This window comes from Heptranchias perlo, chromosome 15, assembly GCF_035084215.1.
Source record: "Heptranchias perlo isolate sHepPer1 chromosome 15, sHepPer1.hap1, whole genome shotgun sequence".
Taxonomy (NCBI): Eukaryota; Metazoa; Chordata; class Chondrichthyes; order Hexanchiformes; family Hexanchidae; genus Heptranchias; species Heptranchias perlo.
In genome coordinates this window covers 56,527,513-56,554,003 of record NC_090339.1, presented here as the reverse complement: position 1 = coordinate 56,554,003, position 26,491 = coordinate 56,527,513, and the positions used below count along the sequence as shown (strand labels likewise).

The window sequence follows — 26,491 nt, the reverse complement described above, 5'->3', positions numbered from 1 at the left end:
GTAGATATGTTTGCGGTTAGCTGGGAAACTGAGGTCTTCCAGAAATTGGAGGAGAGTGCAGAACTCATGGTACGTACCATATCATTCAGATCGTTTTCCATTTGCATTGTGTCCATACAGAATAATTGCGCACAAGTACGTAACAGTGCGTGTAATTACAGCACATTGCCCAAATGGTTAAGTGTGCTCATCTACTCATAATGTACCATCGGCTATCTTCACAGAGCAAGGAGAGCCCAGTCACTCTCTGGCCAGACATGAAGAGCACCAATCTTCATCACTCCCACTTGCAGCTGGCACAAACACATCGTGAGAGAAACAGCCAGTGTTGGGGAGGAGGAAGCACGAGGCAATTCACAGAGCACTGGTCAGGTGGGAGTTAGAAAGGGATGCCTGGTACAGGTGGAGGCCCAGATTGCAAAGCACCCTTCTTCAGTCATGTGGGGATACAGACCTTAGTGGCCCTGCTTTCTAATGGAGGCCGGTGCAGCACCAGGGCTATTTTGAGATGTCACTTGCCCCTCTTGTACAGCATATCGGAAAGCTGTTCCAGGTCATACGGGGGAGTCCAGCATCTGAACATCCATCGCTCACGTGAGTAATACCAATAAGCAAAGCTGGTCTGCCCTCCCGTCTGTCTTTGAGCAGATGGCTTCACTAGTGCTAACTGCCGAGGTGTCCTCGGTTATGGAACACAGGATCATCTCTCCTGAATGCTCCTACTGCTGCTATAGAGGTTTTTTGGGTCTTGGGTTCAAATTACAGATTTGGATGGCTTGAACTTGCTTGGAGAACGGTTACAGGCCATCAGGAAGGAAGGATTCTGAGACGCCATAGATGCCCACTGTTTTATGCTCTGGCAAATTGATGGGCCATGTGAGGAGATATCTTCCACTGGTGAATAGCATAGGAGCAGCCAGTTAGGGACTTAGGAATTAGGAACAGGAGTAGGCCATTTAGTCCCTTAAGCCTGCTCCGCCATTCAATTATATCATAGCTGATCTGCACCTCAACTCCATTTACCCGCCTTAGCTCCATATTCCTTGATACCCTTACCTAACAAAAATCTATCTGTTTGGGTCTGGAACATCCCAGCTGTCCAGCATCTACGGCTTTTTGGTGGAGAGAATTCCAGATTTCTACAACCCTTTGTGTGAAAAAGTGCTTCCTGATTTCCTTCCTAAACGGCCTAGCTCTAATTTTAAGATTATGTCCCGTCGTTCTTGATTCCCCCACCAGGAGAAATAGTTTCTCTGTACCCAGCCTATCAAATCCTTTTAACATTTTAAGCACCTTGATCTGATCACCCCTCAAGCTCCTGAACTAAAAGGAATACAAGCCAAGGTTATGCAACTTGTCCAAATAACTTAACCCTCTCAGGCCCGGTATCGTTCTTGAACTTATGTCAGCTATGGTTCTGTGCCATCTCATAGCCGTACATGTCAACTGATGGCAGGCCCTGCCTTTGAAAGCATTAAGCCCAGCAGCATTCCTGTAAGGGAGATTCCTGGCACTAATACAGATGCATCAGGATTAGACACAAATAGAGGTTGTAGGTCTTCTGCTTTCCCTTCAACTCATCAGTTGGCTATGCAGTCACGCACCACTGGTGCCTTTTCAACTAGGGAAGCACATAGTCGTAGGGCACTTGCACAGCCAGCCCCATGATGGAAGAGATCAGCGCACACAAGAGGCAAACACGGCAACAGAACACATTAAGCATGCACACCCAGTCCACTTTATAGTTGAATAAAATTCATTCACTTTTACCACATCTTGTGATCAGCGCTAATTTCAGTGTGCAGAAAAGAAAGCGTTCCAAAAAGTAAACAAAGAAAATGGCCAACTTGTGAGCTCTCCCCTGTGGGTGTCCCTGTACTGTAAAAGTTGAGCAGAATTGTACTGCATTGCAGATGGCTGACTGTCCCGACAAGTCTTCGATGGACCATATGGAGCACCTCAGTCACAGTCTCCCTGATTACCGAGCCTCTTCTTTTCTGCTCCTTCATTTACTATATTACAACAGTGACAACACTTCAAAAGTACTTCATTGGCTGTAAAGCGGTTTGGGACGTCCTGAGGCTGTGAAAGATGCTACAGAAATGCAAGTTCTTCTTCATCATGCCCAGGTGCTCATTCTCTTGTGTTTGACCCACTGCCTGGGGAGGGACCTGCTCTGAGTCATGTGCCTCCTATGCCCTTTTCATTGCAAGCTCACACTCTCCTCCTTCTTCTCTTCCTCCTACTTCCCCTCCTCCCTTGCTTTGTTGCTCCATTACTGTATACCAACCAGTAGCTGTTCCATCCATGTTCTCTGATGAAAGCTCCTGTGTACAATTAACTTCTAGCACCGTTGTGGTGAAACTTCAAAATCATTGATTTTATTAAACCCACTCATCCTGCAAAGTGCTCAGGGTTCATCGTGAATAATCAGCAGGAAAACAGGTCTTCTACACACTGATTGTAATGAAACCATTTCAGGAGAGACGGAGATCCTCAGAGTGATCAGAAACACGGTTGAATAATCTGTCAGCATTTTCTAATGATATAAGGCCCTTTTCACTCTGAGTGCGTTTACACTACAACTCTAGCACTAATCTAAAGCAGTTTCACTTTGCACCAACGCTAAAAGAATTGTTTTGAAAATCTGGAGTCAGTGCCCAGCCTTGGTGAGGGTGCAGAGGAGATTTACCAGAATGATACTAGGGATGAGGGACTTCAGTTACGTGGAGAGACTGGAGAAGCTGGGATTTTTCTCAGTAGAGCAGAGAAGTTTAAGTGGGAGATTTAATGGAGGTGTTCAAAATTATGAGGGGTTTTGATCGAGTACATAGGGAGAATCTGTTTCCATTGGCAGGAGGGTTGGTAACCAGAGGTCACAGATTTAAGATAATTGACAAAAGAACCAGAGGGGAGACGAGGAGAATTTTTTTTTTAACGCAGCAATTTGTTATGATCTGGAATGCATTGCCTGAAAGGGTGGTGGAAGCAGATTCAATAGTAACTTTCAAAAGGGAATTGGATATATACCTGAAAAGGAGAAATTTGCAGGGCTATGGGGAAAAAGCAGGGGAGTGGGACTAATTGGATAGCCCCTTCAAAGAGCCGGCACAGGCACGATGGGCCGAACGGCCTCCTTCTGTGCTGTATGATTCTGTAATTCTAATCCAAAGCGAAGTGGAGTCAGACTCCTTGTATTTCACTCTAAAGTAAGGTTGGGCCTTGACTTCAGATTTACACAGCAACTTTTTAATGTCAGTGTAAAGTGAAACTTCTTTGCGTCAAAGCTATTCTGACAGCCTATGTCTACGTTTTTGCTAAAATGAGTGAAGACAAGCAAATATGGCCACAAATTCTTCAGTGTCGTTGGCAGCTCTCTCACTTTAAGGCCAGAGGTTATGGATTTGCAATTTGCCATGGATTTGAGCTTGTATTTAATACCAATATGCCAATGTTGCAGGACTGATACCAAGCCATGCTTAACCAAGAGCCATCTGCCTCTTTTGACACTTCGACCCATGTTCCCCAGGAAACCATCTTGCCCACCACTCTCTCTGGGCAGTCCTGATTTACACGGGTCCGAAACAATTTGGAATTTTTCCATCCTTGACACAGAACATAATTTATAAACCAGTGAACTCTTATTTTACAGTTGTGCTTCATTGAATCAAAAGTAGCAAATAAATCTCCTATTTTCCGTGGTGCGATTGGAAAGATCTAAACACATAGGGGCATTTGGCTGTGAAGTAGTTCTGTTAATCATTTTCATCCAGTGAAACAAATTTGGCTGCTATAGTTCATTGCAGAAGCCCTGTGTGGTCCTCATTATTTTTTAATTGCTGAAGTGTACTTGTGGAGATTATAGGGGAATTTTGGCAGGCTCCGCTCCCAGAGCACAGCCTCGCTAGACAGAAGCGCGAATTGCAGGATTGGCCGTACAGTATTGCAGCCCTACTTCTGATTCATGTGAGGCTCCACACTCGGAGCAGATCCGCACATGACCCCTTGCGCGTGTCCTTAATTTATGATCTCATTTACATCGAAGGGTTGCTAACTAATGGCGAGGTAAATGTAGTAACATGACTTCCACTGAATTTATGAACTGGTGGCTATTGCAGGAAACTAATGCGATCGTTTAAGTGAAATGAAAAATGTGGGGTTCACCTCACTACAGTGATGTGTCAAGTGATTGGAACAGGCCAACATGTGACATGAAGCAGAGTAAGAATAGGTTCTAAGACACCTGAAAGGATCTCAAAGGCTCCGATATTAGCGGGGAGGCGGGTTGGCAGTGGGGGGGCGATTGGATGCATGGCAAACTCGCGTGAACCAAACTTACCATTTCCAACGCGATTGCACGTTGATTGATAGTGGTTAATGTCCTCTCCGGGTTTCGCGCCTGGCAGCTAGTCTGATTGACAGGTTGGCTGCCAACAGGAGCTGCAATGCGAGGGGGGTGGTGGGAAAAAGAGAGAGCCAGACGTCATCTGGCGCTGGACTGGAAGACCGGGGTCGGGGGGGAGGAGAGGGGGAGAGGGGAAGATTGGGGGAGGAGGAGAGGGGAAGATTGGTGGGGGGGGAGGAGAGGGGAAGACCGGGGAGGAAAGGGGAAGATTGGGGGCTGGGGGAGAGGGGAAGATAGGGGGGGAACATTGGGGGAAGATCGAGGGGAGATTGGGGGAAGATCGGGAGGGTGAGATCGGGGGGAGATCAGGAGGGTGAGATCGGGGGGAGATCGGGAGGGTGAGATCGGGGGGAGATCGGGAGGGTGAGATCGGGGGGAGATCGGGAGGGTGAGATCGGGGGGAGATCGGGAGGGTGAAGAGGGGTATATCGGAGCGGGAGACATCAGAGCAGGTTTCAAAGGTGGGTGCATTTAGTGTTTTCACTTCATTGCATGTTTTTTTATTTAATTTATTTAGTTTCTTTCTCCCTGACCCGGCCCTTCATGCCTGGTTCCACCGGTCATGAATCAAAGGCGGTGAGCAAGCCGTCCAGGTAAGTTTAAAAATCTTTCTAATCACTTACTCTGTCACAGGTAAATTGCCTTAAGTACCTCAATGAGGTACATTTGGCTCTTTAACTGTCATCCCGCCGGCTTTAATTGCCAGCAGGACTTCCGGTTTCGGGTCGCCTGCGTGCATACAGGTGGGTCCCTGGGAAACCCGGAAGCCAGCGGGTTGGAGCCGGCTTCCGAACCCGAACGGGATTTGTGCGATTTTTGGAACCCCCGCCCCCAATGCACCCACATTTGCCCCTTAAAATTACCCCCAAAGTGTCAGATTTCAGAAAGGGGACAGGAGAGTCCAGATTGAGAATCCACTACTGGGAAATAACAGTGACTATTTAGTCTGAGATTACCAAGTATGAAGAAAATAAGCCTCATATTTACCATGAAAAAATGAGACCAAAGGAATAACTATTTTTATGATGGATGAGCAGCAAAGGTATAAAGAAGGGTGATCGGTGAGTGTACAAAGGAGGGTCATCAGTAAATGTGAAGAATAAACGCTGAAGAGAGGTCCAGCTTTAGTTGGTGGTCCTTCTTGGAAATGGTTCCCTTCAAATATCTGATTGTCCATCTCAAAAGACTTCATAAAAATGAACACATTCCGAAGTTTGATTTTCAGGACAGAAAAGAAAATATGAAATTTTTGGAGTACTTGTGTTTCACCCGTGTTATTGCTCACAGTCAGAGAGGGGAAATCAATATCGGGTAAGTTTACGTGGGGATTTCCTACTCGTCCAAAAATGGAAACCCCGGAAAAACAACGTAAGCTCTGCTCTTTCTCCAAAGTTACAGCGTAAATGATGAGAAAAATCCCTAATGAAATCTTAACCCCCTCCACACCCCCTGCCATGTCTTTTATCTATTTTTGTTGTAACAAGCTGAGAGAGGTTACACTGCCACCCCTGAAGAATAGTATCATCGTAGGTTCAGCACACGAGGAGGCCATTCTGCCCAACGTGCCTGTGCCAGCTCTTTGAAAAAGCTATCCAATCAGTCCCATTGCCCTGCTCTTTCCCCATAGCCCTGTAAGTTTTTTCCCTTCAAGTATTTATCTAATTCCCTTTTGAAAATTACTATTGAATCTGCTTCCACCACCCTTTCAGGCAGCGCATTCCAGATCATTACAACTCGCTGCGTAAAAAAATGTTTCCTCATGTCGCCTCTGGCTCTTTTGCCAGTCACCTTAAATCTGTGTCCTCTGGTTACCGACCCTTCTGCCACTGGAAACATTTTCTCCTTAATTACTCTATCAAAACCGTTCATGATTTTGAACACCTCAGTCAATTCTCTCCTTCACCTTCTCTGTTCTAAGGAGAACAACCCCAGCTTCTCCAATCTCTCCACATAACTGAAGTCCCTCATCCCTGGCACCATTCTAATCTCTTCTGCATCCTTTCTAAGGCCTTGACATCCTTCCTAAAGTGTGGTGCCCAGAATTGAACACAATACTCCAGCTGGGGCCTAACCAGTGTTATATAATGGTTTAGCATAACTTCCTCGCTTTTGTACTCTATGCCTCTATTACCATTAGTCTTACCCTTTAATTTCAACCACTAATCAGCAATTGTGCGCTGAAGACCAGCCTCTTCTCTGTTTTCTATCATATGGCCAAGAATTGGCGCTAAGAAGTTATAATTTCTGAACCAGTCCAAAACATAGTCAAAGACAGATCTCCTTGCACAATAATACATGCGCCATTGGGTAAACGTACAGGATTTTACTGAGGTAGGGAAAGTGAAAAGAGGGTTACAGAAGGATCCACCATAACATCCTTACCTAGAAAATCAATTGTTTGGGTTCATCACTCACTTATGACAATCCTCATCCAGACTTGGGATCATCATCCATACTTTAGGCCTAATTTAAGCTCAAATTTCACAATCCTGCGATCCCAATGGGGAACTGCTGTTGCAGGGAGGTTGGGTAGGCGAGTCGGAGCTACATTATTGTAGCCCTAGCTCCATTCTGTGCTCCCTTCAAGCACAACTTCCCATTGGGGTCATGAGGTTTTAGAATTAACCAAACGACCAAAAGGTAAAGTTCAGCAAGTGAAGATACGTATGGTTCCCCTCAAAATTTTAATAGCGGTATTAAGATGGGCCCAATTTCATCTCTAGTCATCATGTGCAAAGCCCCACACAATTCCCAAATTTCCTACAAAGCCAGCTTGGTTTTTCAGAGTTTACTCAAATTTTCAAACCTTGAATTTGAGTCTCTTCCTGGGAGGTAGAGCTCAAGCTAATGAGCAAATGTTCTGCCTTGGTCTTAATGACATCTGTATTGAAGAAGTCACTTATTGTGGTCAAGTTGTCAATGGAAAGTTATTGTGCAGTTCTGAGTAGGGCATAATTCAGTGTCTTAATGCCTAAATGCATTTTTTAAATGAAAAATGTAAGGGAAGGTTCAGGTTGTCCACACATGGAACTCAGCAAGCAATTGGCGTTCTAAACCATTTATTTGGAAGTATGAAAGGCAGGATAAGAGAATCTAGGCAATCATATAGAATTGGTGACTAAAATAGTTTGTGCATCAAAGAGGTGAGTGGCACATTTTTAATTCATTCTCAGGATGTGGACATCGCTGGCAAGGCCAGCATTCATTTCCCACCCCTGGTGATGGGCCACTTTCTGTTTGATACGACTGAGTGACTTGCTAAGCCATTTCAGAGGGCAGATAAGAGTCAACCATATTGGTGTGGGACTGGTATATATATATATATATATATATATGCTAGACCAGGTAAGGACAGTAGGTTTCCTTCCCTAAAGGATATTAGTGAACCAGTTGGGTTTTTAACGACAATGTGACAGCTTCATGATCACTTTTACTGATACCACCTTTATATTTTCAGATTTTTTTTTAACTGAATTCAAATTCTCAAACTGCTATGGTAGGATTTGGATCTCACATTCTCTGAATTATTAGTCCAGTAACGTAACCACTACACTATCGTACCCACGTAGTTGGTGATGAAAGCATATAGTACCTGGGCAACCAGAGAATAACTGTCATGGGTCCTGATCAGGTCATTGAAAAGCCCTCTGCAATAAATAAAGATTGGTTCCTGTGACTGCAGAAGGCGAATCTTTGAGTTCAATACTCGAAGAACAAATGGGCAGTAGCAATGAACGGGGTCACCTGACTAAGTGTTCCCACAGTTCAAGGTGCATTCTGTACTTCCTGATTGGAGAATCCATTGGTTTGTTCTAAGACTGATCACCAATTTTACAGTCCTGGTAACATCCTTGCGAAATAAGCATCTTGGACAGATAGGTATCCTTTTCTGGCCTTCCACCAGCGAAACTCCTGTATTAAACACTGCAATACTGTCAACTAAATATGTAAATAAGCAAAACTGGGGGTTCCACAAGCTCTGCAAAAACGTATCGAGTAACCACCTGCCCAAAACAGAATCCAGCCTTGGGTCTGTATCGGGTCGGATGAGGGTTTGTACAGAAGATAGGCCAAGATCATAGGGAAGGAGAGAACAGGCCTGAGGGAGATTGAGGTTGAAGGACAGCAGAAGCTGCGATTGAACAAGCGCAGAGAACGGTGTTGAGGGAGAGCTGCCGAAAAATAAACATAATCCGTGACGCTTAAAATTCTAAAATCAGTAAAATACGAGACTTTTCCACATTAAATAGTGTTAGTTAGAAGAATCTGTGAATTGACAGAAATAATGCAGCTTCTGCTTGATGCCGTAACTGTTAAAAATGCAAACTGACAAGTGAAAACAGCATAAGATATCAGCTCCACAGCCTGTGGACAAATACAGGCATTAGTCATTTCTGAAAAGATTTGTTTTGAATATTACATTATTGATGTAGCTTAACACAACTCCAAGCAGCCAAAGCAGCAAAATATTCAATTAATTGTTTTTTCCCTGCAGAATGTTTTGAAGTATTGGATTCTATGATGCCAAACAAACAGATATAAGCTATAAAATATTAAGTAACAGAGCTTAATTCCTCAAAATCATATTTTGCTTTTCATCAAAGTGAGGATGTCGGTGCTGAGGAACTGAACACTTTCTTCCTATTTTTAGGGTGCCTTGATTAGCATTTAGCTCTCCCCGATATTGATATTGCGCAGGTTACGTGAAGAGTAAAGCTTCCTTTATACTATCCAACCGCTGCTCCAATCCCAACCTGGTATGTGCACTCCCGCTTCACTGATGTGGTTTTCCCTCCCTTTCCCCTTATAATTTTCTCTTCTGTGAATGGCAATTTTGGGCAGTCTTTCCCACTGCGGACTTGCCCTCAAGAGGTTCTGCGTTAAGACTGGCCAAACTTAGTTTCGATTGAACCTGCACTGCCAGCAGTCTGGATCTGAATGCAGGTAAAGTGTGTGCTGACCCACTTAGGCCCCAAATCTGCACTATTTAATTTGCACTTTGTTAATCATGCATCTGAGAGATAAGAATAAAAAGTCGAGATTCACTTATCTTGAGGTCGGGCGTGGGTCGTACAAAATCAGTTTATCACTGTGGAAAGGAAAAGAAAATCAAAGGTGCTGGAGATACACACAGCCTATTTAGCCAGTCCTGATGAAGGGTCTCCACCCAAAATATTAACCCGTCTATTAACTGTTGCTGGTGGACCTGCTGTGATTTTGCAGCACTTTCTATTTCTCACTCAATTTGCAATTTAAATATACTGCCTATTGAGTAACGAATTGAAATGAAGATGAGCTTGTGTCATAATCAAGTTTGTGTGTGGAGGTTGCTCGGCCTTGGACATTCTAACGTGGTTTACAATTAAGTATAAAGTTTAAAATCACTTTCTAACAGGACGCTGTAATGGCATCGGTGGAAGAGTGTTCCCCAGTGTGTCAGTGTCAGTGAGCTGACGGATAATAGCCTGGAAATCCGGTGTAAAACTGGCGCCTACAGGTCCAACGTGGAAGGCGGCGGCTCATTCGGAAATGTCGGGCTGCTCGGTAGGCGTCCAGGGCATCCGGCAGAAACTGGCATTAGGCCGGTTACACATGCAGATCAGAGGGCTTAACGCCTGTTTCAGGCCTCGTTGAGAAATCGGTTTGCGACTGATCGCACCATGTGCTGTGCCTGCGGTTCAGCTCGATTGCCAACACAGGCTGGATTCCAGCTCAATCTCATTTTTTTGCAAATCTAATACTCAGCTGCTGAAGCTAATGGCCTGCTTACTTGTGAGCAGTGTTATTAAATCTGTTCTGATTATCGATGATTATGGTCTGACCTAATTGCATGTGGCATTTTGCTGTATCAACTAATCTTGATTCTGAAATGACCGAGGACCACATTAACTTGTTTGGTCCTTTTTCAACAGTTAAGTATGAAAGAATAAAATTCTTAGTGACTGCTCTGAAGAATTCTGTTGAGGTCTACGCATGGGCTCCAAAACCATATCACAAATTTATGGCATTTAAGGTAAGATAATTCACGGGGAAACTAGTTTCAGATAAGGCAATTAACTGTGAAGGATTAACCAGTAAGATTTTCAAAGGATTTCCTTGGAGTTAACATGGGTGCATTATGTTGGCATAGTAATAGACTACCCTATGGAAAAGTAGGCTGCAGATTCATGCTCACCATTCTCCGCGCATCAGTCACTGGAGCAAAGTACTTTACAGTAAGTCACTTGCCCAGACTTCCCAGTGACTCACTCAGAGAAGCAATAATACAGGCCTTAGAGCAGTGAGCTGCTTGCCTTCTTTCAAGCAACAGCAGAAGCTGTGTTGTCGGGATCAAATGGCTGATAAAATTTGAGGGCGGGTCACCTACCCGTTCTTATATATGTCAGCACGTGTATGTTGCTGGTATACACTCTCCACACTACGAGTGGGTAATGAGACTGACCGGTACACATGGAAGTGCTGAGGATAGTGGCAAAAACATGCACCTCACTTCAGCCATTAGCAAGTGCCTGAAATTACATAGAATTACATAGAATGTACAGCACAGGACCAGGTCATTTGGCTCAACTGGTCATGTGTTTATGCTCCACATGAGCTTCCTCCCACCCCTCTTCATCTCACCCTATCAGCATTTCCTTCTATTCCTTTCTCCTTCATGTGTTTATCAAGCTTCCCCTTAAATGCATCTATGCTATTTGCCTCAACTACTTTTTATGGTAGCAAGTTCCATATTCTAACCACTCTCTGGGTAACTAAGTTTCTCCTGAATTCCCTATTGGATTTGTTAGTGACTATCTTATACCTAATGGCCTCTAGTTTTGGTCTCTCCCACACGTGGAGACATCTTCTCTACGTCTACCCTATCAAACCCTTTCGTAATCTTAAAGACCTCAATTAGGTCAATTCTGAGCCCTCAGCCTTTAAGAGCCACAGCCTGTTCAATCTTTCCCTGATAGGTACTACCCCTCAGTTCTGGTATCTGGTAATTCTCTGTATCTGTTTCACCCTGTTCTTCCTGTCCGGGTGGGTCCAGGAGCTGTATGTGGTGAGATGTATCTTGCCCTTAGCTGGTGAATGTAGATGCAAGAAATTCAAGGACTGTTTTAATGGAAAATTACAGTAATGACAGAAAATGCTGTAAACATTTTGAGTGCAGCGTGGTTTTGATACATAAAGGATTTTACTTACATTCTCTACAGTCACATGTCATATGTTCACGACCTACTTATTCAGCACTCAGTTCACTTTGGTCCCTTACTGTTACATATTTAGCTCCCAAGGATCCTGGAATATATTGGCTTAGAAATGTACCGCTTTCAGAGTCTATTTAGGTTAATGCTTTATTTAGGTTAACAGTGACATGAGCTGTCAAGAAGTGGAACAAACCATGATTACAAGAGTCACTTTGAAGTCTTTAAAACAATAACTATCTTTGTCCAAATTCGAAGAAAAATAACATTGCAATGAAACTAATGTGTCTTATCTGTAAATCCAAGTCTCTTAATAAGAATACAGATTCCAACATGACCAGAAATGTTCCCTTCAACCACTTCAAAGTGAACACAATTAAAAGTACAAATAAACTGCACATGTTGGAAATCTAAAGTTAAAATCAGAAAACGCAGCAAGCACACAGGAGGTCAGTCAGCATCTGTAGAGAGAAAAGACAGATTAGTGTTTCAGAAGCAGACCCTTCACCAGAACTAAAAACCCTTGTTCCAGATTTCAGGTCAGAGTACAAGCCTGCACCCAGAATGTTGACCTGTCTTTCCTCTTTACAGATGCTGATGGGCCAGCTGTGTATTTGCAGCATTTTCGATTAGTATTTCACAACTTAGGAACATAAGGAACAGTAGTATGCCATTCAGCTCTTCGAGCCCGATCTACCATTGAATTAGATCATGGCAATCAACTCAACTCCTTTTACCCACCTTTGATCCATATCCCTTAATACAAAAATCTATCTATCCCGATCTTTCAAAAATACCCCCTGAAGAAAGCTTCACGGACGACGCATTTACAATGTCACTACAAATAGCAACCACAGGGATTCTTCCCACCTGGTGAGCTACATCCCATTCAACTTGTGCTCAAAGTACAAACATCAATTAAACCAAGAATGAATCACTTACAGCCCTGGCTAAAAATTCATTCCTATAAGGGAGCAAAACCCAGTCCAAACATTTCCTGTTTCTACTTACCTTGCAGGGAAGAGTCCATGATCCAGAAGATGTTATACTGATCAGATATGCTGATAAGGTTAGATGAAGGGGGAATGGGAGGAGGCTCGTGTGGAGCATAAATGCCAGCATAGACCAGCTGGGCTGAATGGCCTGTTTCTCTGCTGTAAATTCAATGTAAGACTCTTGCTGGGAATGTTTATCTATATTGATGCATTTTTAAGTTCTGAGATGTGCTCACAGAAGCCAATGTATTGCAAGCTTCTCAATATTTCCAGTTGTTAAAATTGCAGTAACGTGGAAGTATTATGCTACCAAATATACTTAGGCTATTTCTTCTCTTGCAGTCATTTTCATGTCTCTCACATAAACCGCTGTCAGTGGACCTCACCGTTGAGGAAGGTCAGAGGCTAAAGGCAATTTATGGATCCACCTCGGGTTTTCATGCCATTGATGTTGACTCTGGAACAGTTTACGACATCTACCTGCCAACTCACGTAAGGGTTTCTTCCCATTTAGTGGTCCAGGTCCAGTGAAGGGGCTTGAGTTCGGATTGTCGATGCTGATTGTCAGGGCAATCCTGTCAGAGGCAAGAAACCCGTGCTTGTATGCTGAAGGAGCCAGTTCACAAAGCCAATGAGGGCCTTGTAGAATTCTAAAGGATTTTGGAGCAGGATACACACATTGCTTTATTTAAATGTGTGTACATGTTCATACATCTTTAAAGCCATGATGCCAATTTATTCTTAGGAATGTATAACCTCATAAAAATAATTTTAATGTATTCTAACTAGGAATACCTCAGTATAACTCACTGTCTGGGAGCCATGTGTTTTCCATATTATAGTTGGGTGTGCAGTGCAATCAATAACTTAATTTTTGTCTTAGAATTTTCTTCCTTTTCCTCCAACTATTTGACTGCGGGGCCTTCATAGTGAAGCCTGATCATGTCCTTGCTCGATGCCCATAAGGGCACGCTTTCCAACAGCACTGAGGAAATGGTGATCACGAGTTAGAAGGGTACGGTATTGTAGTGGCTATGTCTAATGATTCAGCAGTCTGGACCAATAATCCAGAGAACATGAGTTCAGATCTCACCATTACAGTTTGAGAATTTGAATTCAGTTTTAAATATCTGGAAATAAAAAGCTGCTGTCAGTAAAAGCTTTTGTTTTGTCATAAAATCTGGTTCATTAGTGTCCTTTAAGGAAGGAAACCTGCCATCCTTACCTGGCCTGATACTATATGTGACCCCAGCCCCACACCAATGTGGTTGACTCTTAACTGCTCTCTGAAGTGACCTAGCAAGCCGTTCAGTTGTATCAAAACTTTCCAGGGTAACTAGGGATGGGCAATAAATGTTGGCCTCGCCAGAGACACCCACATCCCAAGAATGAATGGTGAAAAAAACCGTGATTGTGTTTTTTCCTCTCCATTTGTAGAGGAAAATCTATCACTGCCTAGCCTGACATTGGCTAGCTTAGTGGAAACCATTTGGACTCTGCTGGTCTGTGTAGCTCAGTTCCACACTTTACCAGTGAACCTTCAAGTAAGCAGGTCAATTATTTCTACTAAGTACAAGTGGATTGTGCTGATGAGACCAGAAATGATAATAGTGGACCAACGTTTACACATTCGTGTGACATTTCTCTGCTCACTAATTTAACAGAGGGGTTAACAAACAGAGAAATATCACACAAATGCACTAAGCATTGGACTATATTTTTGCCAATGGTGAATTTTAACTTTTAGTATCTTGAGTGCTCAGTAACAATCAATACTGATTACCGAAGGCCAGTCACTGCTTATACCACATTTCCTCTTTTCAGATTCTAATACTCTGTTAATGTTTTGTAATGTACACAAAAGATGCTGCACACAATTTATTGAGGGTTTGTCCCTTTGTCACTGAGCACTGTTGGAGGTGAGGATTTGACTCGCACTCCCACGCCCGCCCGCCGTGTAATTAAGTTTAAAGTCTTGTCTTTAACACATCAATGCTCAGCTCCCAAAACAACATGTTGTAACCAAGGCTGCGTTTTTTTTGCAATTTCTATGTACAATGTGCATCTCCCCCTCCCAAATTATAACTATTTTCTCTCCCAAACCCCTAGGTCTCCACAATAACATGCACCATTCACAGGAACTTAGGAACAGGAGTAGGCCATTCAGCCCCTCAGGCCTGTTCCACCATTCAATTAGATCATGGCTGATCTGTATCTTAATCCATCTACCTGCCTTGGTTCCATATCCCTTAATATCCGCACCCAACAAAAATCTATCAATCTCAGTTTTGAAATTTTCAATTGATGCCCAGCCTCAACAGCTTTTTGGGGAAGAGAGTTTCAGATTTCCACTCCCCTTTGTGTGAAGAAGTGCTTCCTGACATCACCCCTAAGTTCATTCCTAATCAAGGTGTCCTTCTCCCTGCATTCTTCCAGTGCTGCTCGCCCACTGGACACGGGGAACTGCAGCCCACGGGGAAATACCCACTTTCGCTCAGTAACACATTCTCACAATCCAAGCAGATTGGTGAGGAACGTGTGAGAAGTCATGATTTCACGTCCAATATATTTGTGCCATCACACAAACAGCAAAGTAACAATCTTTACAAGTGTTACATCTACAAATTCATCAGAAGATTCAACATAATTGTTTGCCAATAACTAACGTCTATCCAGTACAAAAGTTAGAAAAAGCATTAATCTGTCTTCAGGCTCTTTTAAGTCTAGGAATAACTAACAACCAATTTCAGTGGATGAAAGTTTGATGTGTTCATATGACATTTCTCTGTCCATTATTTTCGCAGAAGAACTAACTCTTAAAAAAAAAATTAGACAGAGGAATGTCTGCTTTCATCCAGTAATATCGCCAATAGTCACTTCTACCTTCTTATTACACATATAAACAACACTTTTCGAATTAAATTTCTTTCTGTGCAGTATTGTAAATTAAACACATTCACTTGTATCAGATAACTTGAATCAAGCAACTTTGAATTAAGAGGAATAGACAGTGTATAATTTAAATACGTTCCACACAGTTTTGCTGCAGGAAGTTGATTTTTCATACACTAATGTTGAACGGCAGGCTATTCGCTTGGAAATTAATTTATTCTGAGAAAGTCATTCAACATCTCACCAAAGATACTCAGTTATCCATTAATTATACATCTCAAAAATCAGGAGCGTTCGGAACAAGAGTAGGTCAGTCAAACCCTCGGGCCTGCTCCGCCATTCAATTAAATCATGGCTGATCTGAACCTCAACTTCGTTTACCCGCCTTTGCTCCATATCCCTTGATCCCCTTACCTGTGTCAGCCTTTGATCAGTTGGTAGCACACTCAGCTCTGAGTCAGAAGGTCGCAGATTCAAGTTCCACTCCAGAGACTTGAGCATAATCCAGGCTGACACTACAGTGCAGTACTGAGGGAGTGCTGCAGTGTCGGAGGTGCCGTCCTTCGGATGAGACGTTAAGCCAAGGCCCTGTCTTCCCTCTCAGGTAGTCTTAAAAGATCTCACGACACTATTTTGAAGAAGAGCAGGGGAGTTCTCCCTGGTGTCCTGGCTAATATTTATCCCTCAACCAACATCACAAACAGATTGTCTGGTCATTATCTCATCGCTGTTTGTGGGATCTTGCTGTGTGCACATTGGCTGCCGTGTTTCCTACACTTCAAAGGTAATTCATTGGCTGTGAAGTGCTTTGGGAAGTTCTGAGGTTGTGGAAGGTGCTGTATAAATGCAAGTTCTTTCTTATCTAACAAAAAATTACCGATCTCAGTCTTGAAAGCTCCAATTGTTCCCCAGCATCCACAGCCTTTTGGAGGAATGAGTTCCAGATTTCCTACTGCCCTATGTGTAAAAAATCTCTTCCTGATTTCACTTCTGAATGGCCCAGCTGTCATTTTAAGGTTATGTCACACTTACTGCATGCTATAGGAATTCTCCACAAGGGATGATAAATGAGAGTTTGTCCTTGTATCAGGTGAAAATATTGGTTTTGCCACATGGACCAAGAAAGGGAGAAACTTGCACTGATACCCCAGGACATTCCGTGCTGTTTATCCTGAAAATATTAAGCTGAATGAAACGGTTAACATTCCCCTAGTGCATTAGGCACAGATTGTGCAGCACGGAAGGCTGAGGAGGAATGATTAGTTGATCTGCCCTCGTTATTTCCAAGCTCCCAGCTTTACGGACTGGTTGCTTCGTGAGGCTCTAAAAATAAAGCACCCCCTCGATGCTTTGATGTTACACAGCGTGATGCTGGCGTGGCCTGCTCCAGCGATAGGATGTTTTGTTTTGGGAATCACCTGATGGAGAGCAAGCCTTTATGAAGCTGGCTTCCTGTCAAGTGTACAGTCTAGTTTGAGAACTCAGCGATTGAAATTCAGGCACTCTCCCTGCCTTCATCTCGCTTACCTCATGAAAATAACAAGGCAGCGCATGAAAATTGCCCTCCGTCTGTGGATGCCTGTTCTGATGCTGAGGATAGTAGTAGCGGAAAAATGGGCTTCAGTCATCAGCTTGAACACGCCCAGCTCGGCAAGTAGAAAAAAAAAAGAAATCGGGTCTTTCTATGATTCTGTTACATTGCGATTGAGACTTTTTAAAAATCTAAGTAACAAATATAAGCCTCCGTTCTTGTAACACCCTTGCAAATTCTGGTATCTAAATTGTTGTGGTACTGTCCTGTGCAACCAATTATGTTTAGCATTAGTGCATGTGCTGGAGAATAATTTTTTCTGACTGAATGGTAATGTTTTTACGTAAACCTCCATTCAGATCCAGGGCAGCATTCATCCACACGCTATTATCATCCTTCCAAACACTAATGGGATGGAGCTGCTGGTTTGCTACGAGGATGAAGGGGTCTACATCAACACCTACGGCCGGATCACAAAGGAGACGGTTGTGCAGTGGGGGGAGATCCCCAGCTCCATTGGTATGTGTGACAGCAAAAACGATTCAATTCTTGGTTTCAGTGTTGCTCATGCTGCCTTGTTTCTCAACATCTGTTCTGTTTCTGTTACTTGCTGGTCTGTGCAAGGGGGATTTCAACCGAATACAACTTAAACCCGTCCTTGTATCTATTCCAGAAGTTATCTGCCCCCTCTCGCGCCCCCCAACTCCCATACCCAAAGAAATATATGGTTATATATTTAATTCAAGTCTCACATGTCGTTGAATATTTTGATTGTTTCAATTTCTCACTCTGCTGTTTTCTCCTAAAGAAAAATTCTAATGTGATAAATAATTCAAAAATTTAGTCCTGTGTTTAATTTTTTTTTATAGAGCTGTTGTGGCTCCCCACCAAATGTTATGTTTACGATGTTAAATCAACTTGTCCTTTTACAAAAGCAAAATACTGCGCATGCTGGAAATCTGAAATAAAAACAAAAAACGCTGGAAATACTCAACAGCAACAACAACAACTTGCATTTATTTAGCGCCTTTAACGTAGTAAAACGTCCCAAGGCACTTCACAGGAGCGTTAGCAAACAAAATTTGACACCGAGCTACGTAATGAGATAATAGGACAGGGAGCTTGGTCAAAGAGGTAGGTTTTAAGGAGCCTCTTAGAGGAGGAGAGAGAGAGATAGAGAGGGGGAGAGGTTTAGGGAGGGAATTCCAGAGCTTAGGGTCTAGGCAGCTGAAGGCACAGCCGGCAATGGTGGAGCGATTCAAATCGGGGATGCGCAAGAGGCCAGAATTGGAGGGCTGGAGGAGGGTTACAGAGATAGGGAGGGGCGAGGCTTGGGAGGGATTTGAAAACAAGGATGAGAATTTTAAAATCCGATTCGTTGCCGTACTAGAGCCAATGTTGATCAGCGAGCACAGGGGGTGATGAGTGAACGGGACTTGGTGTGAGTTAGGATATGGGTTTTTTGGGTGAGCTCAAGTTTACGGAGGGTGGTAGATAGGAGGTCGGATACTCGGCAGGTCAGGGAGCGTCCGTGGAGAGAGAAACTGATAAACCAATTCATCGAACTGAAACATTAGCCTCAATATTAACGCCTCCCCACCCCCACCCCGCGACAGGTGGGAGAGGGTCAAGGGGGGGTTAAAAATGTAAAATCGCCGAACGCGGCCCCAACCCGTCGTGTACGCACCTGCTGCCGTTTTTACGGTGGCAGTTTCGAGCCACATGTGTGTCCTATCTCGGAGAGGCGGGACTTTTCATTATCATATTTAAATTAGGATCCCTCAGCGCAGTTGGGAGCCTGATTTAAATTTAACAGCTGCCGGCCAGGTTTCCCAGGGTTCGGGAAACCCAACAGCGAAATGGAGGCCGGAACTGCTGGCTCCAGAAGGTAAGAGTTGTTCCTTCTGGACTAGGAGGAGCAGGAATGCCTTTGACCTCCTTTCTGACGATCGAGGCCTCTCTCCCCCCCCCTCCCCCCCACCTCACTCCCCACCACCAAGCCCCCCGATCTTTCCCTCCCGATTGCCGGGGACCGTCCTCAAGGGTCCCCAGCTGCGGCCTCCTGCCGCTGGTTTTCCCACCAGCAGCTGGCCAGCCGATCAATCTGGCCGGCTGCCGGGCTGGTAAATGGAGGTCCTGCCTTTAAATTCGGCAGGGCCTCTGCGTCCCCAGTCTTACTGGGTTTTCCCCCCACGCTACCGCGGTCCCACGCACCTTCCCCGCCTCCCCGTAAATATCGGGCCCGTTAACTCTGTTTCTCTCGCCACAGACGCTGCCTGACCTGCTGAGTGTTTCCAGCATTTTTTGTTTTTATTGCAATTTTACAAGATCGTCTCATTTATTTTATTGTTCTGTGCTGTAATTTAAAGTTACAAAAGAGCACTTTGTGCCTAATCAGACAGATTCTAGAATCTCCCTCCATAATTGCTCGTCTCCCCAGTGACCACTGTCCCACCCCACGATGTGTCAGTAAAGAATCACTCGTGTGCTTGCCCAGGCTAGGAACCTTCATTCACCAGCTGCTTCTCCCCACCTAACCAACTTTGATAACCTTACCCAAAAAGCAGGTGTCTGTTAGAAAGGCCAGATCAGCATTCCTGGATCATGGCCAACAGATTTAAGTAAAGGGAGAGCAAAGAGCAGGAGTCTTTACCTAGAGAGTGGTTAGAATGTGGAACTCGCTATCACAAGGAGTAGTTGAGGCGAATAGCATAGATGCATTTAAGGAGAAGCTGGATAAACACATGAGGGAGAAAGGAATAGAAGGATATGTTGATGGGGTTAGATGAAGAAGGGTGGGAGGAGGCTCGTGTGGAGCATAAACACTGGCATAGACCAGTTGGGCCGAATGCTGTACATTGAATACAGGAGTTGGGATGTCTTGTTGAAGTTGTACAAGGCATTAGTAAGGCCACACTTGGATTCTATGTAATTCTGTGTGAAGATTCCAGACATCAAAGAGTGTATTTAAATTTTTGACTGATCAAAATCACCTCACAAAAATTATAGTTTCCTACCCTTGTCGTTTTGCCTCCTGAAGAGCTCGTTAGTTTCCTTATGTTTCAGTATGGCTCAGTCGGTAGCATGCTCATCTGTGAGTCAGAATGTGAGTTCCAGCTCCACTTGAGCTGAGCACGAGCTGGGCCTACACTTCAGTATGGTACTGAGGGAGTGCTACATTGTTGCAACAGAGGAAGATAGGAACAGGAGTAGGCCACTTAGCCCCTCGAGCCTGTTCCGTCATTCACTGAGATCATGGCTGAGCTGTTACCCAACTCCATATACCCGCCTTAGCCCCATATCCCTTAATACCTTTGGTTAACAAAAATCTATCAATCTCAGACTTAAAACTAGCATCAACTGCCGTTTGCAGAAGAGAGTTCCAAACTTCTACCACATTTTGCGTGAAGAAGTGTTTCCTGACTTCGCTCCTGAAAGCCCTGGCTCTAATTTTTGGGCAATGTCCCCTAGTCCGAGACTACCCAACCAGCGGAAATAGTTTCTCTCTATCTACCCTGTCAGTTCCCCTTAATATCTTGAAAACTTCGATCAAATCACCCCTTAATCTTCTAAATTCTGGGGAAAACAATCCTAGTTTGCGTAATCTCTCCTTATAATTTAACCCTTGGAGTCCAGGAGCTCGATTTTCCCGGGAAATTGCCGGGGCGGAGGGGCTCCGAAAATCAGCGAAATCCCGTTCGGGTTCGGAGCCTAGCACCAACCCGCCAACGTACGACTTCCCCACGGACGCACCTGTGTGCACCCAGGCGTCCCAAATCCAGAAGTCCCACCGGCAATTAAAGAGCCAAATTAAGGCACTTTACTTGTGACATATTACGCAGTAAGAATGATTTTTAACGTACCTGGGTGGCTTTCCCATGGCTTCTGATTCAGGCCTGGTGAAACTAGGCGTGAAGGGCCGGATCAGGCAAAATGAAACTAAATAAATTAAATAAAAAACCATTGCACGAAGTTAAAACACAAAATTAACCTACCTTTCCACCCTGCCCCGATGTCCGATGTCTCCCTCTCCAATCTCCCCCTCTCCACCCCTCCTCTCCCCCCAATCTCCCGCTGTCCCCCCCCGACCTTCCCCTCTCCCCCCCCCAATCTTCCACTCTTCCCCACCCCACCCCCGATCTTCCGCTCCAGCGTTGGATGACATCTCACTCTCTCTCTTTCTCACCCACCCCCCCTCCCCCCCTCGCGTTGCAGCATGTCAATCAGGCTGGCTACCGGGCGTGAAACAAGGAGAGCACGTTAATCACCATCAATTACGATGCGATTGCGTCGGAAACGATAAGGTTTGTCTATTCGAGTTTGCCACGCGCACCTTCACCCCCCGCCCCCCCACCGCTGCCAACCTGCCACCATTTCAAAATTGAGCCCCAGGTATCATTCTAGTAAATCTACGCTGCTCTCCCTCCAATATATCCTTTCTGAGGTGCGGTGCCCAGAATTGAACACAGTATTCCAGGTGTGTTCTAACCAGGGCTTTGTATAGCTGTAGGATAACTTCTACCCCCTGGTATCCTAGTCCTCTAGATATAAAGGCCAGCATTCCATTAGCCTTTCGGATTATTTTCTGTACCTATCCATGACATTTTAATGATCTTTGTACATGGACCCCCTAAGTCTCTTTGGACCTCCACTGTTTCGAGCTTTTCATCATTTAGGAAGTATTCTGAGCTATCCTTTTTAGGTCCAAAAGTGGGTGACCTCACACTTGCCTACATCGAAATCCATTTGCCAGAGTTTTCCCATTCACTTAATTTATCAATATCTCTCTGTAATTTTATGCTTCCATCGACACTGCTTACAATGCTGCCTATCCTTGTGTCATCGGCAAACTTGGATATGTGGCTCTCTATCTCTTTATCTAAGGCGTTAATAAATACAGTGAATAATTGAGGCCCCATCACAGATCCCTGTGGGACATCACTAGTCACATCCTGCCAATTTGAGTACCTGCCCATTATCCCTACTCTGTCTCCTGCTGCTCAGCCAATTTTCTAACCAGGTCAATAATTTTCCCTCAATTCCATGAGCTTCAGCTTTAGCTAACAGTCTCTTATGAGGGACTTTATCGAATGCGTTCTGGAAGTCCATATAAATAACATCCTTAGATATTCCCCCGTTCACTACTTTAGTTACCTCTTCCAAAAATTCAATCAGGTTCATCAGACATGACCCACCCTTTACAAATCCATGCTGACTCTCTCTGATCAACTGAAAATTTTCAAGGTGTTCAGTCATTCTATCCTTAATTATAGACTCTAGTAATTTCCTGACAACAGACAATAGGCTGACTGGTCTATAATTCTCTAGTTTCCCTCTTTCACCTTTCTTAAATAGCGCAGTGACATGTGCACTTTTCCAATCTAGAGGGACAGTTCCTGAATTGAGAGAACTTTAAATGATTATAGTTAGGGCTTCTGCAATGTTCTCACCTACTTCCTTTAAGACCCTGGAATGGAAACCATCTAGTCCTGGAGATTTGTCACTCTTTAGCTCTTTAGTGCCATTGTTTTCTTCATTGCTATTAATTTGCTTACGTTAAGTATGGTGAATCCCTGTCCCTGATTCAAAATTGGAGGTGCCGTCATTCAAATGAGATGTTAAACTGAAGCCCAGTTTGCTTGCTTAGGTAAGCGGGAAAGATCCCCTGGCACGATTCAAAAAAGCAATGAGCTGACTTGATGTCCTGGACAACATTCATCCCTCAACCAAAAACATTAGTTAATGTTATCTCATCTACTCTTTCTGAGACCTTGCTATTTTCAAATTGGCTGCTGTTTGAGCCAACATAACAATGGTTACTGCACTTCCAAAGTAATTCATTGGCTGTGAAGTGCTTTGGGACATACAAAGGGTATAAAAGGCGCTGTATGACTGTAAGAGCATGCTTTCTTTCTTTCCCCTCATCGCAATACCATACACAGTTGGCTGACTCACAGTTATCATTATATTTCTCTTCAGCCTTCTTTTCACGCATTCTAATAATGCTGGATGCATATAACAATCTCTCTGACCCCTGCCCAGTAATATTGTTGTTTGTGTTTAGCTCTACTTAGAATCATACAGCACAGGAGGAGGTTATCTGGCCCATCTTTGAAAGAGCTATCCAATTAGTCCCACCACCTCCCCCTCCCACCACCCCCACTGTTTATTCCCCATAGCCCTGCAAATGTTTCCTTTTCAAGTATATATCCAATTCCTGTTTGAAAGTTACTACTGAATCTGGTTCCACCGCCCTTTCGGGCAGTGATTGTCAGATCATAACAACTCACTACATAATTCATCGTTGATTAGATGAGGCAATAACACCGTTGGCATGGCAACAAGTAATGTACTTTGAGGAAAGGCAGTAGTTGCAGGGTTTCTGATTGAAGTAATAGCTCCCTGAGTCATTGCTCCTTTAGTTTCTTTCTTTTAACACTTCTGTCAGTCTTCCCTTTACTGGTGGGAATTTTCAGTCCTGCCAACTCAAAAGAATTTATCACGGGAATCAAATTTTAGCTCTTTGTTGTTGGCCACTTTAACCTGTTCTGGCAATACCCTGTTCACCCTTTATGTTTTTTTAAAATTCGTTCTTGGGATGTTGCTCGGCCACTTCGGAAGGCAATTAAGAGTCAACCGTTGGGTGTAGGACTGACGTCACAAATAGGCCCGGACCTGGTAGCAACGGCAGGTTTCTTTCCCTAAAGGGTATTAGCGAACCAGTTGGATTTTTAAACTTCATGGTCACTTTTACTGACACCATCTTTTTATTTCCAAATTTCTTTGTTTTCAATATACAGCATTTGAATTTTTTTAAAGTAAGTTATTAATTAACTTCAAGTTTCCCGCAATAACATCCAACTTCAAAGGCACACAATGCTGTTGCTCTTTCCTTGCTATACTATCCCCACCTCAATAGTATTTGATACAACTTTCTCTCCCTGTCGTGAGTGAATGCTGCTGCCATCCCCACTCCATATCTTGAGTGTTTGCCACTCGTGCTGCCATTGCTTCCCCAAAGATAAGTCCCAAGTGCTTGTCCCTGATGCCTCTGCTATGCCTGGTCTGCCTTTGGTTGCTGCCTCCCTGTTTTCGGAGCTTGTTCTGCCTCCCAACCTTTCATACTGGCTCAGCTTCCTATTCTGAGCAAAAGGAGCCAGAGTCTTTCGTCAAAACTAGTAAAATACATTGAAGAAGTTTCCATCCCTTATGATGAATCAGGGATTGAAGAACCTCTCATATAGTGAATATTTCTCTTTGAATCTCCTGTCCCATAGCCACTTCTTATTCTTTTAAATCTCCTTTCCCCCAGTGACAGCCGATAAACTGTCACTGGTGAGTAAAGTTTGAGCAAGTTCAAATTCTTTATTTGCTGGTAAGGGATTTGTTTTAAAATAAAAGTAATTTTTTGTAACTAAGGATTCTGTTTTTTTTGATTTTAAATCTTTTCTGTGCTACATTATCAGCAAGCGAAACATTGGGGGGAAAAACTCCTACATTATGGGATGTTGAAGCCCGAGGCCTGGTCAGAATTTGTTGGCCTAGTGCACTGTAATATGCCCTGAAGTGTGAAGCCCTGGGATTCTGGCACTGACAGCTGTATCTTGATGGCCAATTCCTAAGGCAGGATTTTAAAATTACATTCAATAAATTTTAAATTATGGCCAAGAAACAGAAATATGCTTTCTCCCTGTTAAGAAATTAAACACCAACTCAAACTTCCAGATAGATGCATGCTGACATACAACATTTGCATCTTTTCATTATTCACTAGTTCTCCTCCACCTTCACGATATTTGGAGATTTTTATACGAATCAAAATGTCAGTCATATTTCCAGTGGAAAAAGATGTTTTGCTTTTATTCGTCCCGTCTGACGTCTAAAATAGAGATGACCATCGATGTGAAGGGAAGCTGCTGGACTGGTTTTTGAACAGACGTGGGAGATTGACAGATCTGGGACACAAAGGCTAAAAATACCAATTCATATTAAGTCTTGTGCAGTTAAATCTTCTTGACCCATTCATTAGTCAGTGATGTGAATGGGCAAAATGTGAGCCACAGGGAAATTAAAATATGCAGTGAAACCGTGCGGCATTTACTGTGTTATATTCCACTGTGCTTTGGTCCACTAGAGCATCATTTCTTACCCAATGTAATCAATGTTTAATGTAATGCTGTATAGCAGTTTGCTTTTCAAGTACCTTATGATGAGCTTGCTCCATTTAACATTATAGCGTGATTGACTGCAAAGTACTCAATGTAGACATTGCTGGTAATTTTCTCATATGCTGTACCGTTGCTAAATCTTCCGTGTGAAGAAATGTAAAAGCTTCTGCTGGTGTCCGCTGGGAGCCGTTACCCACTTCTGTCCACCACCTATTGGCATGAACTAAATATTAGTTAAGTCACACACTCTTATATTGGAGTTATACCACATGTGGTGCAAACTCAAACAGTTGTGAGGCACAGGCTCACATTTCAGGGATTTAATGGAGCACTTTTGCATTGATGTGCTCTCAAAACCACTTTGCTCGGACATGAAAGTGGCAGTGTGACTGCTCCCTTAAAGGTGTTTCTCTCCTGATGTAAAACAGTTTGCTTTTAGCCCAGATGAAAAATTAATGACTGAGGGATTGAATCATCCATCTCATTGTTAAACAATATATCTGAAAATAAGAGTTGCTCCCCCAAGTAAAGAGCAAGATTGGGCAGATTCTGTATCTGTACAAAATCCCCAATAGGATGAATTAGTTAAGGTGATAAATGAGACTATGGCTCTGATTTTAACTCAACCCACCTGGCCAAAACTGGGCATGTTGTGGGGGAGCAGTTAAAATAAGGGCAGTGACTTACGCCCTGTGATACCACAGCTTTCCCACCGGGTCCTGATGTTAACCTGTTCTTTTGAGCAGGCAAGCAAGAAACTTGCAGGAAGGCAGTGGGGTCCTGCTTTAAATATGCAGATCGGGTCCCCATAATGTCATTGAAACCCGACTGCAATTTTGGGCCAAGGCCTGAGCGGAGGGAGCAGTGACGACTTCCCCATCAGGCCAGACCTGCCGGGAGAGGGATTGTGGCCCAGAAGAGGCCCAAGAAGGTAAATATTTTACATTTTTTGTTAGGTTGCCTTGAGGCCCAGGTGGAGCAGGTGGAGCTCCTCCGGGCCTCCCAAGGAAGCCTTAGGCCTCCCTCGCCCCAAGCTCCCGTCCACACCTCCCACCCACCCGATCGCAATGAGAGTCCCCCTCCCCCTGATCGCGGCAGTCTTGTGGTGAGGGTTTCTGCCGTGAACTGTTCCCCTGGGTCCCCAACTGCAGCCTCCTGCTGCCGAATTTCCCGCTCCTGCCAGCCAGCCAGGTAATGGATCTGCCCGGGTTCGGGCAGGAGTTGGGAGAAAGATATGTTAATGAGGCCCGGCCATTAAGATCGGCCAGGACTCCCCGGGTTCACCACCCACTTCCGGGACTCTCACACAC

General features: G+C 44.0%; 1 protein-coding gene across 2 annotated transcripts in view; it reads left to right on the top strand.

The window, feature by feature from the left end:
• si:zfos-2326c3.2 (mitogen-activated protein kinase kinase kinase kinase 4) overlaps positions 1-26,491 on the top strand; it is a 255,016-nt gene that overhangs the window by 217,393 nt on the left and 11,132 nt on the right. For both annotated transcript variants that reach the window (XM_067997295.1, XM_067997294.1), the window contains 3 exons: positions 10,318-10,418; positions 12,933-13,082; positions 17,373-17,532. In XM_067997295.1, the coding sequence (XP_067853396.1) occupies positions 10,318-10,418; positions 12,933-13,082; positions 17,373-17,532 (411 nt within the window). The remainder of the gene's footprint in view (positions 1-10,317; positions 10,419-12,932; positions 13,083-17,372; positions 17,533-26,491) is intronic.